Source organism: Zychaea mexicana (genome assembly GCF_025766255.1).
Source record: "Zychaea mexicana strain RSA 1403 chromosome Unknown BDB00scaffold_13, whole genome shotgun sequence".
Taxonomy (NCBI): domain Eukaryota; kingdom Fungi; phylum Mucoromycota; class Mucoromycetes; order Mucorales; family Lichtheimiaceae; genus Zychaea; species Zychaea mexicana.
In genome coordinates, this window is record NW_026516676.1 from 184,482 (window position 1) to 198,777 (window position 14,296).

The 14,296-nt window shown below is 43.4% G+C and overlaps 3 protein-coding genes across 3 annotated transcripts; all 3 read right to left on the reverse strand.

The window, feature by feature from the left end:
• Positions 1-372: 372 nt before the first annotated feature.
• Positions 373-4,292, reverse strand: BDB00DRAFT_757996 (ER-golgi trafficking TRAPP I complex 85 kDa subunit-domain-containing protein; the record flags this gene model as incomplete). Its single annotated transcript, XM_053119025.1, has 10 exons — positions 373-550; positions 623-855; positions 954-1,159; positions 1,236-1,611; positions 1,706-1,956; positions 2,022-2,277; positions 2,346-2,912; positions 3,001-3,151; positions 3,226-3,978; positions 4,075-4,292. 10 exons carry the CDS (start codon positions 4,290-4,292, stop codon positions 373-375), a joined length of 3,189 nt encoding a protein of 1,062 aa, XP_052982890.1.
• Positions 4,293-5,304: 1,012 nt separating this feature from the next.
• Positions 5,305-8,110, reverse strand: BDB00DRAFT_808089 (uncharacterized protein). The gene is made up of 2 exons (XM_053122382.1): positions 7,388-8,110; positions 5,305-6,898 (listed from the first exon to the last, which is right to left on the reverse strand). Exons 1-2 carry the CDS (start codon positions 7,893-7,895, stop codon positions 5,682-5,684), a joined length of 1,725 nt encoding a protein of 574 aa, XP_052982891.1. The 5' UTR covers positions 7,896-8,110; the 3' UTR covers positions 5,305-5,681.
• Positions 8,111-13,516: 5,406 nt separating this feature from the next.
• Positions 13,517-14,008, reverse strand: BDB00DRAFT_744001 (uncharacterized protein; the record flags this gene model as incomplete). Its single annotated transcript, XM_053118505.1, has 1 exon — positions 13,517-14,008. A coding segment is annotated over one exon (492 nt), but the record flags the coding sequence as incomplete, so codon positions are not given.
• Positions 14,009-14,296: the final 288 nt, after the last annotated feature.

Genomic DNA, 14,296 nt, shown 5'->3' on the forward strand with positions numbered 1-14,296 from the left:
AGATGGCTGTGCTGCTGCTACGGGAGTGTGCAACGATAATAAGGAAGAGTTTGTAGGATTAGGAGAAGGGGAAAGTTGTGGGGGAGGAGTGCTGCTGGAGAGGTTGATTCCTATAATATAATGGTTTCCGTGCCGTTCCATATTTGGTATATCCCAATACAATGTCAGATCCACATCGCCGGGACTATACATTCCAAACTGCTCGTTGTATTCCTCTGCAGGTACTTGTGGATGGTGTGTCTGGATGTTTACGTTTCGCCATTGCATCCTTGAATTTAGCGCAAACGCCTTGAGAGGAACAGTATCGAATGGTATCACGGCATCACCCTGTTGATTTTAAAAGTGCGGTGCTATGGTGATGAGTTTTTGTTGCTAGGGGTACGTGTTGTCGAGAAGAGATAGATGAAAACACAAACTTACAAAGACCAGTTTTGTAATATTCAGTGCTGCCGGCTTGGCCCCCTCGCTTACGTCTTGTAGTTTGGAAACTTTGTAGTATGCGAAAGTGGTTTGTCGAGGAGGTATAGCCGTCTTTGCTTCGACGTCTTGCCTAATTTTATTTATTGTTTCCCCTTGGGTGAGTCATTTTGCAGCGGCTGTCATTGGAAAAGAGGCCACCTACTTTGAATCGGTACATATGCTGAGTGGGACGATCGACCATATAGGACTTGCTGCATTAAGCTGAGTAAGCTGGAATCCAGCCACTGTCTGCAGATTCTCGATTTCTATGCCGAGGATGTACTCGTTCACTGTCGCGGCGCTCGGACGGGTAAAGGCATTGATTTTCAAGGAAGGTAGCACTTGGACGTTTAACGTGTATCGCATGGTGCGATGAGCAATGGCAGCATCATCCTCCTACAAAATGCAGCAAAAAAACGAAATGATAAGACAATGTAATATCTATTAACACATCAAACGATCCAACTTATATCACCTCTTGTTTGTGCATTTACCTCAGACTGATAAGAGAACAAGAATTTAAATGTATGCTTGCCAATCCGATCGCCGCGAATCCATAGTGGTACAAGCGTTGTCTGTCCCGAATTGACAACACCCACATCACTGCCTCCTTCTTTCTTTGGCAATGACACAGACACGACGCTTGGATCATACAATTTGTTGTCCAAAGCAAATTTCTCGCTTTTTCCGTCATTCCCTCCTGCTAAATAAATCCTGTTACTTTCGTGCTGTTTTCTTTACATCTATGTAGATTTCTACCCTCAGAGAGTTCTTACCATAGATTTGCTTGTCCATTTCCTCTGGATTGCCAATACAAATAAAGCTTGGGTGACTCGACTTTAACCGTAATGCTGTCAATCCTTTGTTACCCTTGTTGTTGATTTCCAGCACTGTCTGAACCACTTCGCCTGACAAAATCGTTTCAGGCACATTATGGAATTGTAGATCCAATAATGGCATCGGGGATGTCACCATAATGTCTAGTGTATGATCTTGACCGTAGACAACCGATCTTCGGTTTTCTAGTGTATCATTTAAACGTTTTCCTTTTTTAACGATAGGGTGGAATCGGTGGACGAGGCCGTTTAATGTGTAATGTACACCCTTGACAAGGATAGAACCTTCTTTACGTGGAATGATGGCAAGATTGATCTAAACATAGTATATACATTATATTAAGTGAGCCAGATACCGTTATAAGATCAAAGCTTTAAGACATATTGCTCAGAGATAACTGCTCAATTACCCATCGCTTTTCCATTGGTTCCAACGTGATTTCGTTGATTTGCTGGAGTTCATACGGACCGAAACTGTACATGTCATTAGAATTGTCAATGGATGTCCCGTGTACCATTGTGTCGTAAGCTTCTGCTTCAGGATCACGTTTCTCATTAAATGGTTTGATCGATTCGCGGTGTTCGCAACCCAGCACAATATTGTTCAGTTGGATAGCAATTTGTAAGGGATTGGATACCTCGATATGAACAATGGTCGGCTCTATAGCGATTTTAGATTAATCTCATAAAGTAGAAAAGACATAACTACATCTTTTCGTCTTTTACCTCCGATTGCACAAATAACACGGTTATCATGTTGCTGTTGTAGAGCCAGTGCCTTTTTAGATCCATAAATGAAACCCTTTGCAATGTTCTGCTCTAGCAATTCGCGTTCCATTGCTGCCCAATCTTCCTGATTATCTGTATTGTTTGCCTGTGCATTTGAAAGGCTCACTCGAACATGCTGATCATTAAACACCGGTAGCCTAAGATTAGGTAAAGATTCTTCCAACGGATCGATGCCAGACAAGTTTGTATATTGCTATGAAGAGAAGAAAACATATTAACATATTGAGGATCATGTGGTGGGATGGAAGGGGTCAAACTTACTCGATAGATAAACATAAATTCCCGCACGTGCGCAGCTTGCTGTTGAGGAGTCTGCTTGGCATCTGCCAACACATTCGCAAAGTATGTGGCAGCTCCCTCAAGCTGGCCCAGATGAAAAGACTGACGTCCCAACGCAAACTGAATATGGCTCTTGGCAATCGACCAGGTATGATCCTCAAAGATCAAGGAAGCCAGTTTGTAACATCGCAGCGCATGTTCTCGTTGCAACGCCTTGCCGTATCGATGAGCAGCCATCACCACATGGAATCCGTATTTGCGTACCATAGGCTTGGGCGTCCGCAGAAAGCAATGTGCTGCTTGTTCGAGAAACAAAGCGGATCTCAGATCCGAGTCTTCCCCTGTCATTCGGACAAGCGCAGTAGGCACTTCTTTCCACATTCTATGTGCTTTCAGTAACTCGTAGTACATGACTGTTGTACGCGTTGCTTGGAAAGGCGATCGACATCGACCCAAAAATTGTTGTACAGCGAGTTCGAAATTACGATCCACGTCTGTTTTGCTGCGCAAGTGTTGATTCATCATCAAGAGGCAGATACCAATCATTTCCTTAATTCAATGATACACTAAATATGTCAGCATAAATAGAAACAGGAGCCTCCTTCATTTCGTGTCTGTATAATAAAAGAGATTGTACCTGGGTGCCTGCGTGGTACTTATATGCCTTATCTGTTGCATAATCTCGACGAACAGTATCGTAAATGGTGTGCGCAAACTTGTAGTCGCGGATCATAAATGCATAATCGGCCAGCTTTCGCATCTGAGCCTCAGGTGCACTGTATGGGTATCTTTGATAAAAGAACGGTATTTGATTGGAATGGTTCAGTTCGTATACATCTCGTTTACCCTCGCACACACATACATTGTTACTTGGGTTACCCCTGCAGGAACGTTCGGTCCTGAAGCAGGAATTGTTTGCAGCGAATGGGTCGATTGAGTTCGAGACGACGAGCCAAATAATCGACGACTGGCTCCAAACAGACGACCCGTCAGTCCGCGTCTAGCAGATGCCACTTGCTCGTTCCAATGCTGAATATTGCGCTCCATGAACGGAATCATACTTTGGATCACGAATTCGCGGACCATTCCTTTACATGCATTCACGTCGTCATCTGTCACATAGCGACCATACTGTTTCGTCACAGTCGCGGTGCTTTCATCCAAAATGGGCTCATGTTGCTTTTGTTGTTCTTGCTGTAATTGTTCGTTCTCGAGTGACGTGTTGCCCACTTCCAGTGGCGTTGTTTGCAGCGTCGTGGTAGGCGGTGGAATGCCCTGTAGACTGCTGACGTTGGATGAAACAGAACTGGAACGTGTGTGTCCTGAAAGTGCAGGCGAATCCAGGCCATTTGTTGAAGATGAAGAAGAGACACCAACGCTGCCTGAATTAGTGGCTGCAGCGTAGGCTTGCATTCGAGATTCGATTGTGTACGACTCGGTAAGTTGATGTTGCCATATTTCGCGTATGGCTGGATCAGCGTCGTGTTCAGCGGATGGTACGTCGGTGTCGTCTAGTAAATGTCCTGTTTCAGGCGGACGTGCTTTGGAATTGATGCGGAGTAAATGGCAATGCAGGCCCAAGGTTTTGCGCATTTTCTCGAACGTTTCTTGTGCTCTAATACGTGTGTATGATTTATATAAGTTTGCCGATCAGTAATGTGTTCCTTTGAGCTTTAACTTCTTTTTTCTTTTTCTGGCAAGAATACGTTACTGGCTCTCGGACGCGGTGTGAGGATCATGTAGTAAGACATAATATCGTAAGATATTTGGATCCACGTAAGGGCGATCTACTGTAAAGGACGGAATATTGGGGTTGTATAGCTGTGTAATGGTTCCCATAGGATCAGGGTTCGTCGACGAAATAACAATCATGATAGCGACTGGGTGATCAAACGTCTCGTGCTCTGTAATGCCTCGAAGGGATAACATCATGCGCCTGAAATCCGCGTACCATGGCATACTATCATCCAGCGAAGCTATATAGAAAAGCACAAAATTAAGCATTCTCCTTCCACCCCACCCCTCATATAGCATGAAATACCACAAAGACCCGCTTACTGTCGAGATAGGCATCGTTCACGTCGGCTTGGTTTCTTATTTCGTAAAACTGTTGTGGATGCCGCGCACGTACGTAATCGTCAACCACGCTGAAAACAGCCTGGTGATTAGGTTCACCGAGCTTGTCGAGTTGCCGAAATCGAATGTTAAAGTTATCGACAGCAATCGGTATACCTTGCCAATCGCGCGGCGAAACTGTGTGTTGCCATTTTAAAAAGAAAAATTGGATCGGAAAGTTTTAATAATATTGCACTTATACAAGTACGGTGGTTACAGTGTTGTTGATAGTGTAATAATACCTCGGCCGTCAATGTGGTCACCGAATGGTTTCATAAAGTCGGCAAAGGAAGGGATATGATTGCTTTGACATAATTCTTCAGCATCTTGACTGGCAGCGATGGCGACTAAGGGCGAAAGCGTCCGGGCCAGTTCATCGCGTGGTGTGAGCATGAGCGCTGGTGAAGAAGGAGACGTGTCTGGTAAGTTCGGCAACGGCTTCGCTGCCATGGTCGTGTTAGGTTTTCGCAAAGAGTAAAAGAGAGTCCGCCTGCTGCTACTATTGGCGGAAATGGCAGTTAATTAACTATATTCTGTGCCTGCGCTTAACATTGCGGGTAGTTGGGAATTGATAGGTGCACTACAACAAATTGACAATAGAGCGAGTACACGGTTTGTTCTAGCATAGTTATATATACCTCAGCGCAATAAATAGCCATATGATTGGCCTCTCTACAGTTGTAATGTCTAGCTCAAGTGCGTGAGCTAGAATAAGTTGCTAGTTGTTATATATAAAAGGGATGGCGATATAGCTAACTCTTAAGAAATATATATAGTACGTTGCCGATCATGCGTCTACATGGGATGATCGTTCAAATAAGCTGGACGAGAACCAGTATACAATACACGCGTCAGCCCATACCTGTTCCCTCCAGATAACCAAATTCAATCGAAATAGCATTTTTTAATTAGCGAGGTATCTGCTCTTGTCGGTTATACGATTGTTATGTGTGGAGTGGGTGGCAGAAGAAAAGCAGGTCAGGAAGAAACAAAATACATAGTAACAATGCTGGGAAAGAGAGAGTTATTAAATAGAGAAAATGTGTATGTATGTGGAAGTGATTGTGTGGAGTATTTAATACGCATATGAAAACGAGCAAAAAGAGAGAAATAGGGTGAAGAGAAAGCCATAAAATGAATTACACGGAAGACATATATATATATATATATTATGTTGGAACGATACGAGATGAGAAGGAGATATTACAGTATGGTTCGTGTAGCAGCGTCCACCATTGTCTGCACTGTATCGTCCTCGGTAACTACGCCGGATGTGGTGTTCATCATGGCGGGCGATTGCTGCTGTGGTTGTGGTTGTGGCTGCTGTTGTTGTTGTTGCTGTTGTTGCTGGTGGTGGTGGTGGTGGTGATGGTGGTGATGATGATGATGGTGATGTTGCTGTTGTCGCTGGTGATCAGCCGCACCTGTTTCAGCAAGGGGGTTTGCACCGATGGTATCCTGAATCGTTGCAGGCGCGGGTGTGTTTGTTGCAGCATCAACAGTAGCCACCACCGACGATACTGTATGATTGGTTGCTGTCGTAGCTGTGGTAGTAGTAGCAGTAGTAGTAGCAGTAGCAGCTGTAGTTGCTGTTGCTGGAGTTGTTACAGCCGTCGCAGCTGCTGTTGCAGCTATCGTTGCACTTGCAGACGTCTCTGGTCGTTCGACGCACCACCAACGATGACCTTCGGCCCAAGCCCGACTTTGACAAGCCTTGCTACAATATTTCGCTTTGCGGCATCTTCGGCATTTCGCAAATTCGCGCTGTTGCTTTTCCCACTTGCCGCAATGCATATTGGCACACCGACGAATTCCGCCCTGCGTTTCATCCTTTCGGCAAGCGTTGCGCATGATCACGCCAGCCCAGTACTGGACCGGTGACGCATGAAGCCAATGGCAAAAGCGTTCAACAAGCGAAAAGACGTTCATCTCGTATGCTGAATGGAAAACGTTGCGGATGTGTGGGTATTTTGACAGGTAGGCGAGTAGCTGGAGCGATAACAGAATGTCTTCTTCGCGATAAAAGAGATTATCAATGTTGGACGTTCTGGGATCGCGCCATTCTGATACTGGACTCGTCGGTACTCTGATCAATCGATTGCGTCTGCGCTGAGCAGAGTCGATCTTGATGTATGGAAACGTGGATCGTCGATGCATGGCTGCCGATGAAAGCCGAATGCGATGGACTCGACCATCATTGCTGTTGTTAACTATATTTTGGTCGTGGGTGGTATCATGCGGGGTAGTGCTGTTGTTGCTGTTGTCATGGTTATATGAGAGAGATGCAGATGCGGATGGTATGCGAAATTGATTATTGTTGTTATTGTTGGAAGATGCTGGTAAAGAAGAAGAAGAGGTTGTTGTTGTTGTTGGTGGAGGCGTCGGTAATTCCGACGATGGTGGCATCGTTAACATGTGAGCTAGTATACACACAAAAAACGTGAGCGGAACAGAAAATAAAAAGAAGGCAGCTGATGGTCGGGATAGTGTGGGTGGGTGGGGGGGGGAAGAAGCCAAAAGTCTGCAGATGATTTGGATTGTGGCTTTATGTGTTTGTTGCATGCAACGAGGTGTGTCGTGTATGTTTGGTCGGAACACCAAAATTACAATAACCGCATTCACACACACGCATTACACACACGCACACGCACACGAACGAACGCACGCATACACACGCACACCCACCCACGTATGGGACACATCTACACCCACACGATACCCGACATGTACAATACACACGTCTTCAATCTCCTCTCCCTTTCCCCTACTCACGCACACGCACACGCTCTCTCTTTCTCTCTCACTCAACTCCCCGCCCTAACTCCCGCGCAGCAATTAAGCCCCCCCCGTCCTCCCCGTATCACACACACACATACGCAAACAATACAAGACACATTGTTGATGCTTACCAATCGTATCGGCAGGCGGTGGTAATCGGTGAAGGACATTGTATCCTCTAGATGTCGTGGGCGACAGCACAATGATAGGCTGCGGATCCCGTTTGTTTTGACTAAGATTTTGTTGTCTGGCTTTGTCTACGGCCCGCAGAAAGTTCTCCAACACTCGTGTCACAATATGAATCGCACCTGCTTCTACAACTCGAGTTCTGATCCGTTCTGTGCCCCTTACTCCAATGTTCACCACGCATTGGAACGCAAGCGACCATTTCCACAGATGACGCCGATCGTTCGGAAGGTCAAAAGTCGATAGAATCCGCACAAGTCTTTCTAATCCGCCGTCAGTCACCAGGATTTCTCTGATGCGCGGCGAAGTCGATGTGAGATAGGCGAGATGCGTCAGTGAATTAATTAGTGGGACTGTGGCTGTGCAATCAAGCGCACGCCTGTCGTAAACACCCGAAGTAATGCAGACAGCGGGTCGGCTGTGGGACATGTACGATATATTTGGTTCTCGCATAACTTGGGGTCAAAAGAACAACAATAGAAGCAGAGTTGCTAGCCTGTGAATGTAAGTGTGGAAGAAAAGAAAAGAAGAAATGCAAGTGTGTGTGTGTGTGTGTGTTGTATGTGTGGTAGACTAACAAGCAGCGTGAATGGACTACGGCGGGTGTGTGGGCAGGACAATAAAAAAAAGAAAAGAGAAAAAAGGAAAACAAGAAAGAGGAAACAAGAAAAGCTGTAGGTTTATCCCTTCTTTTTCTCCCCGCCAACAACAAGGCGGATGGTGCTGCTGCTGCCCACCACCACCACCACCCCCCTTCCCGGCCCCCCGAAAGAAAAGGTAAATAGCGTCATCGTGAATCTTTCCTTTTCACCTTTTTATATTCGTGTGACAAAGAAAAGGGTAGCGGTCTTTATTACTTTAACTCGTTGGTTTCCAGACTACAATTAAACAAGTAGCCAACATTCCTTATTATACGTTACGAGCGGCAACTGCTATTCTCATTCGCGGTTCTCTCTGGAAGAATGCTAATGCCTTCATGCTTACAAGCATTGAACCAAGTGGCAACATTTTCAAGCCATTTCCGGCGCGAGAATAACAACAACAACAACAACAACAACAAAATAATAGTTTCTATCCATGACGCAGTATCAAAGTCACATGTTCCCCTACTGAACGAATCACGCAAGTAGATCACCCAAAATAGTTAAGGGCGTTGTTTATTACCATTACTACTACTACTGTTAAACGTTGGCATTACTTGATGATACGTGCTCTTCCCACGAACTTCAGCTGCCATGCGAAGAAAGCGTACTCAAAATAATGAGGGGTTTGCCTGTTAGGCAAAATCGACTGTTAAGTTTTTTGAAAGATGAAAGAGAGGGTGCATATAATGACATAATATCCGTCTCCAGTCGAGGAAACTGTTTCCTCATCAGGTCATGCATAGAGAACCTGACACCAGTATAGCAGCCACGACGACTCAACTGGATCCACGGTAAAAACATCATCTTATTGGTTCCACTTCACGCGCCGAAACGGGAGTGATGTGTCCTTTGATGATGATGATGCTAAGAGCATTCGCAAAAAAAGGGAGCTGGGTATGGTTTAAGCCAATACGTATGGAAGATAACCAATTTCCACTCCCCTCAAAAACGCCCATCGGTATCCAGGATGTACCGGGCTCAAAGTATAGACTGCAACAGTAGTAGCAGTTGCTTTATATATACACGAATCACTGCGATTGATGCTGTACATACAAGGTCTGCGTTATGAATATAAAAAAACTAAAAGAAGCTCTAGAGCGGGTCTTACGTTCTGCTTATTCACCATCAAGGAGAAAGGAAAAGCGCTATCAAAGGTGTGTGCTACTGACGATTGAGGCTTTTTAAAGGGATTAAACCAAAGCATGCTTCACGCATTCTTGACAACAACAGGAGAAACATTCGTGTCCTTCCACATACACTAATATAAATTACTTGCATAGTAGTGCATGATTGCAGACAGTGTGAGTACATGTGCTGTAAAAACTACAATAGTATGTATATTCATCTTTCTTTGTAAAATAATGGTAGTCCAGATAGAACAATGAATGAATTAAATATCCGGTTAAGCAAGTGAAATTCTTTAATTGCCTTTTCGTCTGAAAGGTAAGTTCTCGACCGTTACTAGAGAAATACGCTATTGCTGACAACCCGATGAGTACATGTAGGCTGACGATTGGAAGGTATATCAATTTGAAAAGATTGAGAACGCGCTAATGTGTTGGCGTCATGGATACGCGGCTGTCGTAGTTGCTGATGCTGCTCTTCTTCCTCCAAATGGATCTCAAAAGTGATGTAAAAGACTATATCTGTTGTTGAGACAGTATTCTCAATCGGTGGCCAGACACTATGTATGGGGTTTAAGGAGTTTGTGCTATTGATATAAATAGAGGATAGCCACATAGATCTTTTTCTTTCTCACTTATATGTTAGGAGAGCGTTAAAGAGCTTTGAAAAGGAGCATCAGCATCTAGATAAAGAATTAGTAACGCAAAAAACTATAAAGAAACAAGCGATAACGCCGGAAAAAAGAATAGTGATATACACAATGTAGAGTAATAGCGGTTATCGCGATAGTAGTAGGGATTGTACATGAATGAAGGTCAACCCTCGCTTTAAATCAGGTCAAAGTGGCCAACTTTGAAGGCCGATAGCTACTTTTCATTCTAACACAGCTAACATGTCCTGACTTGCTGCTGTTATTTCCTCTTTAATACTCACGTTAATCGGTTTTGATTTTTCCTGCAACACAAAACGTGGTCGCCACCGGTCACTGTTTGGCGCGCCAAGCATCAAAGTCTCTATCCGGCACTTGGCGATGATGTTATTTGCAGCCAGCAAGCTCTAAACTTTGCTGGCTCCGCGACAGCACTGCCAACATTACCACCTCACACTGCTGCCTACAGCTGGAAAGGGTAAATTTCTAATAAAACTAGTAATGCTCTCTGTCAATTTAGTATGATTCAAGTCGCTTGTAGAAGGTTAAAATTCGAGAACGACTTACAATAGAAGTCAGAGAAACGGCGACGGTTGGGTGACGAGATAGCTGCCATTGCAGAGAAAGTTGAAGTGACAAAAAGATTATGACCATTCTCGTTAAATACTACCAAACACTGAACACATAATTACTTTGGCATCTTTTCATGTACGTAAACGTAGAAACACAGGTAACATCACCCCAACGTAATGCTGAGAAAAACAACGGAAATTTAGCGTATAAAAGAGTAGTGTTATTTTTGTCAGAGACCAAATCAAAAAGCTTTAAATCAATATCAACGCTGAAGAGACTGGCAACTGCATCAATCCGTGTGCTCAAGTATGAGAGACAACATACTATACAGTGCTTCCACGAAGCATTGTCGCAGCCAATGTCGTTGACCAATCAAAGACAATTTCGCATTTTCAGAAATGGAAGTCGTATCTTTAGAAACCAAGTCGCTTGCTTAGAAAATTATGTCGTTCTTGGCACGAGAAAAATATAAAGAGAGAGAGAGAGAGTTTATATATGAAGATGGGCATGGAAGTGTAGTTGATGGGAATGGTGGTTCTGCCCATGGACTACATTGTTGATCAGAATGAGTTTATTGTTGAAACTATTGCCACTCACACTGATAATTTTATAAAGTACAACATCTGGTGGGTGTTCTTGTAACAGTGTCGACCGAGATACTTACAATCGGGAACGTGAATGGGTAGACAGTGTGGATCAATGAATAAGGTGAGACTCGGATATATCAAACGATTAAACGATGGGGATTCATATAACTCAGGATCCCGTCTTTATATATACGTCGAGTACTAGGGGGCTAGCTATCGTCTAAGTATTGATCTACATCATAACTTCTATCTAGACAATCCACGCCTATTACTTCATAATCAACCATGCGGTTGACCGCAAGTCATCCTATCGTCTGAATCATGCGTTGTCGATCGTCAACCATGCAGGTTGGATATCGTCGTAACGGTATGCACCGTTACAGTTCTCGTACTTGCCAATGTTAAAAAAGTCGAGAGACGAAGACATCTTTATGAAAGAGACAAAACCAAAAAAAGATTACGTTCGCTATACAGTTCAGGATAAGGCCAGATTTTTCGATTTAAAGATCGAAAAGTATATGAGTACATCGACTGCAGCGAAGCAGTTGGGTATACACATTCGAACAACGCAAAGATTGGTTCAACAGTATAGTATGTGCCCTGACAACATCTTTGACAGTTTAACAGAGTAGGTCGGAGGTGTATTCTAACCAAAGAGCATAGAAGATCTATTGTCAATTCCTCTGCTGCTGTTGTTGAAGTGACCGAACAATTGTTGAAACGGTTTCATGGTCACAAAGTTTCACGCAGCACTGTTTATAACTTTATGAAAAAAGAATGCAATCTTTCGCTGAAAAAAGCAGATTTCCATTTCATTGAAAGAAACAGTCAAGCAAAGATTGGAGAACGGTACAAATGGGTTTGTAGATGGGAAAATACAGATATGAACTTCCTGATAAACTGTGTGTTTCTTGGAGAGTCAGCGTTTGACGTAAACATGAAGCAATTCTCGTGCATCTTTCAATAAGGTACTCGTGCTATTGTTAGCACACCTACTACGAGAGCAAACACAACGTCTATATATTGGGCGCTATTTGTGCTGAAGGCTTGATAATAGCTGGTGTATAGAAACCAAGACCTGCTAAGAAGAGAAAAACTAATGGCTATAGAATTTGGGGATTGTAACAGGCCACTACATTAGTTTTTTAGAGAATGACTCCCGATGAAATGGACAAGCTTTCATATATGAAAGGTCACTTCATAGTCATGGATAATGCACCCCCTTCACATGCATGAAAACAGAAAAAAGTATCATGAGTATCGAGGTTATAATGTGTGTATCTTCTATATACTCTCCTGAGCTTAACCCTATAGAACAATTTTGAGCAGTAGCAAAGAGTAAGGTTAAACGTCACAGGTTTTTGCACGAAGATACGTTGTCAAAAAAGAATCACAGAGGCCTGTAACAACAGGATGGAGAAAAGTCATTTCAGAGGCTTCGTTGTGCATTTTTACAAGTGCTGGGTTAAATGTCGAAATGAAGAATACATGCGATACCCTTCAATGACTTCAAATCCAATAGAATCCATTTAATAACCTTCAATGACTTCGAAAATATAAAATCTGGAGCGTATGTTATCTCATGTTCGGAAAAGAGAAGGCGTTCCATGCAACGCTCCAAAAAATCAACTATTTTATTTCATTGACCAACTTGAACATATAAAGTAATAATAAGAACATCCCAAACAGTTATACAGTGACGTTCATAGTGAGCTATTCTCAAACTTGCAGTGTGACCCGATTTAAGCTCGAGTATCGCTAAAGACTATGCCTTACAAGTTCTTAATCTACGGATTGATGCTCAAAATACACGGATCCTTGTAATCAAATACGAACTACACTAGAAATTTTGATCGCGAGGGTTTTTGGAGTGCCACCATATTCAAATATATGTGGCACGTAGCGCAATGACTCACTCGTTTCTTTTGAAAACTCAGGTCATCATTGACACGATATTGTGTCCCACAGATATCGTCCCTTATTACATTAAAGACTTCACACTATAATTAATGTCTTCATGGTTCAGGCATGAATGTTGGTGAACTCATCGATGTGAGGTACTTGAACCCAAGTCAGCTTATGAGACACTTTACGTTGTGAATCAATGCGATATAGAATAAATCTAAACTCGGATAACCACATAGACTACAAGCGCTGACACTCCTGCTATAGCAACTCAGTATAAAAATATTTATAATGCAATCAATTCACAACCTACAACCTGGTCATATCTAGAAAGTTACAAATTTGATTTTTTCACTTTTTCTTATTTTATCTGAACAATTAAGCTCGGATTCTTCACACGAAATGAATTGATGGCAGCAGTATGTGGAGATATATATGAATGGATGCATTTATTCAAAGCGCAGGGCGCAGAAGCGGTGGCAATTTTTGGTTGAATCAATCAAAGAATAAATGGAGGGATGAGTGGGGCGCCGTTTTTCTTGCCACGAAGAAGCGGCACGGACAGGTTGACACAAACGCCAGAAGGTGGGTCATCAATGTGCGCATATTTTTCAAGGACACAAATGTTGCTAGCTCTTCTAAAAACCGGGGAAATGTAAGCTGCGCAACTTCTTGCATCACATTGATTCCATCGTGGCGGAGGCGCGTCAGAAAAAAAGTGATATGAAAACCATGCACCTGGAAGGTCAGAGCGGCTTCCAATGCATTGGTATCAATGGTATCCCTTGCTAGAGTTGCCAAACGCATAAGATCGTGGCATAGCGCGTGGTTATCGATGGTGGGACGTGCAACTTTGACCTCTCCATATCCAAGACTGGGCCCAAAGTCGCGCTGCCGTAGCTTGGAAATTGTGGCGTCAGGGCGGATCTTGTCATTTTCATCAGACATGACGTTGGACCAGCGAAGGAGCACTTTTCTGTCAGGATCAGAGAATAGCGATGCCAAGATGGGATCAAAGTACTTGGTGAAAAGCTCACATTCTCCAATAGTTTGCTTGTTTTTAATGGCAACGAGCGGCAAGCGGCGCATCCTATAAAAATTGTTCAGTTTTGGCACAGGCTTTCACGAACTACTAATCGATAATGACTTTACGCTACTGAGATGCCAATCGTATATGACGCAGCTGATAGCGCTGTTCATATAGACAAAATTCGGCATCTTTCATTTTAAGCTTAAGCAAAGCCTTTTCACCAAGCTTCTCCGGTTCAAACGCGTTTTCCAGCCTTTCAATTGCGGTTCTAAGACGCTTAATGGCTTCAAAACCATAAGCAATGATAGAATCTGCTTCTTTCTATTCACAAATATCAGCTT

Excerpts from the sequence above, each read along its gene's own strand:
- BDB00DRAFT_808089 (XM_053122382.1), bottom strand. The coding sequence starts at position 7,895 with ATGCGAGAACCAAATATATCGTACATGTCCCACAGCCGACCCGCTGTC. Across the intron at positions 6,899-7,387 it reads ACCGCCTGCCGATACGATTG|CTCACATGTTAACGATGCCA; the intron begins GTAAGCATCAAC and ends TGTGTATACTAG.